The 7,030-nt window shown below is 46.1% G+C and overlaps 1 protein-coding gene across 1 annotated transcript; it reads left to right on the plus strand.

The window, feature by feature from the left end:
* Positions 1-1,527: 1,527 nt before the first annotated feature.
* On the plus strand, positions 1,528-5,245 carry LOC126473205 (cuticle protein 16.5-like). The gene is made up of 2 exons (XM_050100108.1): positions 1,528-1,620; positions 4,900-5,245. Exons 1-2 carry the CDS (start codon positions 1,609-1,611, stop codon positions 5,143-5,145), a joined length of 258 nt encoding a protein of 85 aa, XP_049956065.1. The 5' UTR covers positions 1,528-1,608; the 3' UTR covers positions 5,146-5,245.
* The last annotated feature ends 1,785 nt before the right edge of the window (positions 5,246-7,030 follow it).

Genomic DNA, 7,030 nt, shown 5'->3' on the forward strand with positions numbered 1-7,030 from the left:
AATTCAAGTTGGGAGGACATTAATGATAAGATTCGCTGATGACTATCCTCAGTGATAGTGAAGAAGAACTACAGGATCTGCTGAATGGAATGAAATGGACAGTCTGATGTGTACAGAACGCAGACTGAGAGTAAATCGAGGAAAGACGAAAGTTAAGAGAAGTAGCAGAAATGGGAACAGCGAAAAACCTAAAATCAGGATTCATGGTCACGAATTAGATGAAGATAAGGAATTCTGCTACCTAGACAGCAAAATAACCACTGGCGGACCGAGCAAGAAGGACATCAAAAGTAGACTAGCAATGGGAAAATGGCATTCCTGACCAAGAGAAGTAGTATCAAGTATAGGCCTTATTTTCAGGAAGAAATTTCCGAGAATGTACGTTTGGAGCACAGCATTGTAATGAAACATGAATGAAAGATGGATTGTGGGAAATCCAGAACAGAAGAGAATCGAAGCGTATGAGATGTGGTGCCACAGGCGAATGTTGAGAGTTATGTGGCCTGATAAGGTAAGGAATGAGGAGGTTCTGCGCAAAATCGGAGAGGAAAGGAATATACGGAAAACTCTGACAACAAGAAGGGACAGGGTTACAGGACATGTGTTACGACATCAGGGAATAACTGTAATGGTAATGGAGAGAGCTGTAGAAGGCAAAAATTAAAGTAAGACAGAGATTGCAATACATCTAGAAAATAATTGAGGACGTTGGTTGTAATTACTACTCTGAGATGAAGAGGCTGGCACAGTAGAGGAATTCGTGGCGGGCCGCATCAAACCAGTCGAGACTGAAGACAAAAAATCTGTACGGGCCCAAGGACGGATCACTGCGCCATCCCCGCTCGTATTAGCCTAGCAGTAGATATACCGCCTTCGGCACGGACATATGAAGTCCTGTCAGCAAATGTGACGCGATGAACTACATGTGCATTGTCGCGATTCTCAGTTCAAAAAGGCTGTAAGGGAGGCCCGCTGCGCCACACGCTGTCGAATGCCTTGGAAACGTATAGGAATACCGCCCTTGAGCACTCTCGACGTTTCGTGGTGTCCATCGCACCATATAACAAGCCGCAAAATTTGTCGCTGGAGCTACGCCCGTGCCGAAAACCAAACTGTTCTGGTGGTATTATGCCGTCGTGGCTAACGTGTGTACAGTCTTTGAAAGACTTTGCAGACCGCTGGGAGAAGACTCAAGGTTCTGTTTTCCGTAGAAGGGGAAGATGTGTATTTCTGAAAACAAAAATTCGTGACCAGTTTTCCCGAGTTTCCGCTCCGCTTCCAGGCAGCGCGGCTGATACGCGATGCTCCCCTACGACCCCCGTGTGACAGTGGGCGCCCTGCCAGGTGTCGCCGGCTGACCGGCGGGCCGCTGTCGGCGTTACGCAACGGGCGACAGGCGGTCGTCCAGCGCTGGACGCTGTGCTCTGCCCATTGTTACGCCCGTCACACGCCGGGCCTTGCGTAACGCCGCGCTGCGCTGGACTACCTGTTGTCCGGCGATGGCTCGCGCCGCGCGCGTGTTGGGCGCTGCGCTTCCGCGAGCGCGCCCGCTATAAGAACCCGCCCGCCGTAGCCCGGGGCACTCCGCCTCCGACGAGCACCGCAGACATGTACAAGCTGGTAAGTGCACGCCGAGCTGCCGGCGCTCGTCTGGTAACGCGAGCGGACCGCGAGGATAGGTCGCATGTTTCACACATCCGTTTCTCGCCCTCGCACTTTCAGTATCACGGTGAAATAAAAAAGTAATGTGTGTAACAAAATGTACTTGCACTCTACAGGAGGGGTGACAGGGTAGGCTCCAGCCGAGTACGGAGACAGAGAAGGGGCGTAAAATTGACCAGAATACAGCAGCCAGCAAAGCAGAGGGAAAACCTTTCTCTCCACTTGTGACTGTAACGCACGGATTTTTCATAGTCTCACTTGTAAAGTACAATTTCGTTCAAGCAGCGTCGCCATGAAACGACTACTACCAAGCAGTTGTCTAGCTAACATGACTAATGCGGCAAAAAGTGTGTCTGGTTCTCACAGCTGCTGCCTAGAAAGTGTCACTCAGCTTCAAAAATCGAGTTCTTGCTGTTTCAAAGATCGGCGAGCGAGTGCTAAGACAAATATGCTGCTTGAGAGAAGGCTTCCGGTTTTTCCATTTTATGCCAGTTAATGGCTGGAGCAAGACTGTTTGATAGAACAGTAAGTGCAATGGAAAACAGATCTCACATGTATCAAAGCATTTCATCAGGCTTTAATTTCCTGTCAGGAAACTTCTTAAATGAAACCTCTTGTAAAATGTTCAGGTGATTTTGGTGTCACATAAAACAGAGATATCGATACGGCGGGGCTAGTTAAAGAAACAGCTTTGAAATTCTTTGGGTGAAAGAACTGATTAACATTGTTGACAAGGCTGCATATTTGGGCATTCTGAAGGTTCTTTTTTAAGTATGGGTCAAACGATGTTGATGCAAATATCGATATAGTTTTGAGGATGGTTATTAAAAAACCAGTCACTGTAGAATATTGTGAAGGCAGTTTATGCGAATCAATGAGGACAAGAGACCCATTTAAGGTCGAGTATTGGTGAAAGAAGACTTTCAAATTCGTTGTCTTGTCGTCAGAGTACAACGCAGCACCTAAAACTCTTTAATATCATATCAATGACTTAGATTCATACAAAGCAAGAAGATGGAAATTAAATTGTAATAATAACAAAATTCCTGTTACGAGAATTTTTCTCAACTCTTAAATATAGCCCTTTTTTAGTTGCAATTAAAATGTTTTGAGCAGAAAATAACATCAGCTTTCTGTTATACGTCATACCAAAAGCAATGTGCAGTAGCTAGTATAAATAATATGAATTTGGTTTTACTGTAAACTTGCACAGTTTGTGATTTATATACTATATTCATTTATTTACTTTGTTGTGTGCCATATTTTTGTCAATGAAGTTCTTAATAACCCTACACTCAAAATTATAAAATTATCTACATCTGCATAGAAAACGTTGCAGAAAAACACTTTTATGGGGTGGTGCAAGGGATGGGAGGAGGGGGGTTAGCATTGGCACGTCTGTTATGATCTGTGAATCAACTCGGTATAGCCCTAGAGTCTACTGGGAATGGTATAGCAATCGCAGAAATGTCGTACAGCTTAAGTACAGTGGTTGTAATAGGATAGTAACTGACTGGACCCAGAGCCAGGTGTCACGTTTTTTCTGTGAACAATCGGCTTCAAAACAGAGACTTTCGTATCGGCTAACAGGCAATTCATGTCCGTCTGAATCAATTTCTGAGCAAACGTAGCGAAGAACAATAGACATTTAGAGTCGAGAACACATGAAAAGGTCAAAGAGCTTCAGAGGGCAACTTGAAGAGAAAGTAGATACTACCTGAATGAATACTTGTAATTTGGTCCGATGACTCCCAAGTTTTCCCCCTTTCAAATAGTGCAAGGCGTCGAGTGAACCGAAGTGTGGATCAGGCCGTAGGTGATTCTGTATGTTTTGGGGCCCATGACTTGGGCCTGACCATTCATATTACCGTGAACATGAACTACGATTTTTATTTCAACAAATTTTCGTTAATTATACCCTATGAATACTCGCGTCACTCCGGACTGATCACGTTAATGTATTCGACGCCAACGTGCAGTAACGACTCACAGAAAACAGGTGCCAGCATTTGCAGAGGGGGGGGGGGGGGGGTTACCACGGGCCCTACACGACAGGGGTGAGCAGCTGAGCAACTGCTGTGAAGATGTATATGGGTGAATAGACGTGCAGCTGTTGAGCAACTGAGTGACCAGATGTACCACGGGGCTACCAATAATGTCTCCTCAACGATCGATCAGCGAACTTTGCTGCGTGTAGGCCTACACAGCAGGCGCCTGGTTCATGCAGGCGGTGAAAGCTGGAATTTGCACACCAATACCGCAACTGGACGCATGCTGAGTGGCGACAGGTGACCGTTTCAGATGAATCATGTTTTATGCTCGTTTGGAAAGATGGTCGTTGGTCGTGCACGGCGTGAAACGCCTGGAAGTAAACAGAACCGTTGAAAGGGTGTGGGTCTGGAGGGTATGCCTGGGTGATCTCGCCTTTCTCGCAGGCGCAAAAGATCAACACCACAATGCATCCAACTTGGGGAGCACGTCCAATCCTAAATGCACCTTGTGTTTCCTCAGCACGATGGCATCAATGAGGAGGACAAAGGAACTTGTCACACAGCTCCCAGTATATGTGTGTTCGAAGACCAACAGTATGTATTTACAATACTTCCCTGCTCACCAAACTCGTCAGATTTAAATCTAATATAGAATCTGTGGGACCACCTCAATCGTGCTGTTTACGCCATGGATCCTCAACCGACAAACCTGGCGCGGCTGGCCGTTATATTACACCCGGCATGGCTCCCTGTCGGTACCTTCCAGAACCTCATTGATCTCTTCCTGCAAGTCTCTCAGCGGTCCGTTCCACAAAAGATGATCATTAATGCTTTTGACAGCAGGTCACTCTAACGTGACCAATAAGCGTAGAAGGATCTGTGCTCATAAAGCTGCAATCATACGATACTGTAGAACGCTCAGACTCCCAGTCGTATGTCGGCTGGTCTGCTAAATCACCAGATCCTAATCCCACATGTTTTCGGATCTGTTAAGAACAGCAGTTACAACCTAACAATTAACAACCCCAGTAGCACTGAAGGTCCAATAATCAGTGTTTTCAGCGGGATAAGGCACACATGAAGAACTTTTGCGTCCTGCTCCTCGGCATTAGGAAGGCTGGTATCTTAAACGATATTAGCTTGGTGCCCCTGGGGGCGGCTAGTTGTTTGTCCAGTGTGTTTCCTCCCCTAGCTGGCGCAATGCCACAGCAGGTGTGTTGACAGCCGCGCCCTCGCTTGTTCTCAGAGCATCGTGCTGGTGGCAGTGGCGCTGTGCGCCGTGCACGCGGCCCCCGCCCCCAAGGCGTCGCCCGGCCTGCTGGCGGCCGCCCCCGTGGCCTACGCGGCCGCCCCCGTGGCCTACGCCGCCCCCGCCGTGGTGACGGCGCACAGCTCTCAGGTGGTGGCGCAGAACTTCCACGCGCCGCTCGTCGCAGCCGCCTACACCCTGCCGGCCGCCATCCACGCGCCCGCCGCCGCCTTCGTGCTGTGAGGGTGCGCCGCACCACACCACGTGAACGACGGCCTCCCAGCGCCAGGCCGCCTGCTGCACCCGCATCAATGTACAAATGTAGATAGCCACCAACTGCAAATAAACAGCTGACAAACAAGACTCACTTTCAACTTTTCTGTCAGATAATTTACCTCACCCCTTCTGTTTATCACCACAATATTTTTTTTGCAGTGATGTAGCAAGCAAATACGAGATAAAACAGAAATGGAAAAAAGTTCATTGAATTTTGTCATATTTTTAAGCTAACAACTCTTCCAGCCACTCTCCTGGAGAAAAATGCTTGGCTATCACCTATCCAACACGAAAGATACTTTCAAATTCATCTTCTGGTAACCATTAGTCAGTACCAAAGAAAATGGTCAATGTTTAAATCGATATGTCGATTATAGATTCGGATCACCATCTGTCTCTAGCAGAAGTAAAAGTTTCAGCTCAAAAACATCAAACGGTAAACAGCTAGAACACAAAAGACGGATGCTCAAATCCTAAAATTAAATTCATATTCTTTCCTTGCAAATTTACGTTCACACATGTTACCTGGCTAGAACGACTGCGAAAATTCAATATGCCAGGTGTCTCAAACCGCTGCAACACAATGAAGAAAATGAAAACACAGATGGTGGAGTAATTCCTGCGACAGATTGGTAGATAGTACACTTTTAATTATACGAGTGTCACAAATCAGAAACCATTTGGTAAGAATACCTCAGATTTCCAAAAACAAAGACCGAAAATCATCACATGATCACGGCAGAAAAACGTAAATACCAGTTCAACAGATAGACGGAAATTAATGGCCAGTTAAAAAAAAAACACTAGGATTATGTTATAGGCATGCAGACGGAATACTAGAAACAAATAACAAAGAAAACTGCAAACTTCTAGCAGACTAGTTGCATAATTCAAAAAGTTGCGGTTGTCCCAATGACCAACCCATTTTTGAGGAACCTACCACAAATCTGGACTTAGCACCTCCACGAGGAAAGAAATCGTACAAATAATACATGACTTTTGAAAATAAATACAAGTAAACTGGTCCACATTGTTGAAGAAATATTACAGAACATTGACAAATGGTTCAAATGGCTTTGAGCACTATGGGACTTAACTGCTGTGGACATCATTCCCCTAGAACTCAGAACTACGTAAACCTAACTAACCTAAGGACATCACACACATCCATGTGTGTGATGAGGCAGGATTCGAACCTGCGACGGTAGCGATCGCGCTGTTCCAGACTGTAGCGCCTAGAATCGCTCGGCCACTCTGGCCGGCAGAACATTGACAGTTACGACAAAATTCCCCCAGAAACAGAAGTCTCTTAATTCACCCTCTTCATAAGGAAGACGCTGTGGCACAGGCATAGCAACTCCGGATATCAGACGAAGACGTTGAGGAGAAAAAAACGCAAAAATGATTTGAAGCATCTCATGTTTAGAAGAGGAACATCATGCTCTTGGCTGAAGCTGAAAAAGAGCTTTCTTTGAACAACCGTAGCCATTACATTAACGGCTTCCGCTCGCCGAATAAAACAGTGTCAGACAAGGCAAATAGAAGTCATAACTAAAACCTAAAGGAAGAGTCCACCGCGGGTTTTCAACAGCCCTACCGGACATGGAAGACTTTCAACAGATTGCGAGTGTGACGCGGTGCAAACAAAAATTGAAGTGTTGGGGCTCCAGTGCTGGAGATGTAACCTGCAAATGTGGAGAACATTGCTCTGCCCGAAGTTGGCTGGAGCCTACACGCTGGAGGAACTGGTTTTAGTGAATATTCCAGAAATCAGAACTGCTGAATTTTGCTCCTCAAAATCAACTTGATCAAGTCTTGTGTGTCTGTATGGTAAATATCTTTTGAGTTTGGA

The sequence above is a fragment of the Schistocerca serialis genome, chromosome 4 (assembly GCF_023864345.2).
Source record: "Schistocerca serialis cubense isolate TAMUIC-IGC-003099 chromosome 4, iqSchSeri2.2, whole genome shotgun sequence".
Taxonomy (NCBI): domain Eukaryota; kingdom Metazoa; phylum Arthropoda; class Insecta; order Orthoptera; family Acrididae; genus Schistocerca; species Schistocerca serialis.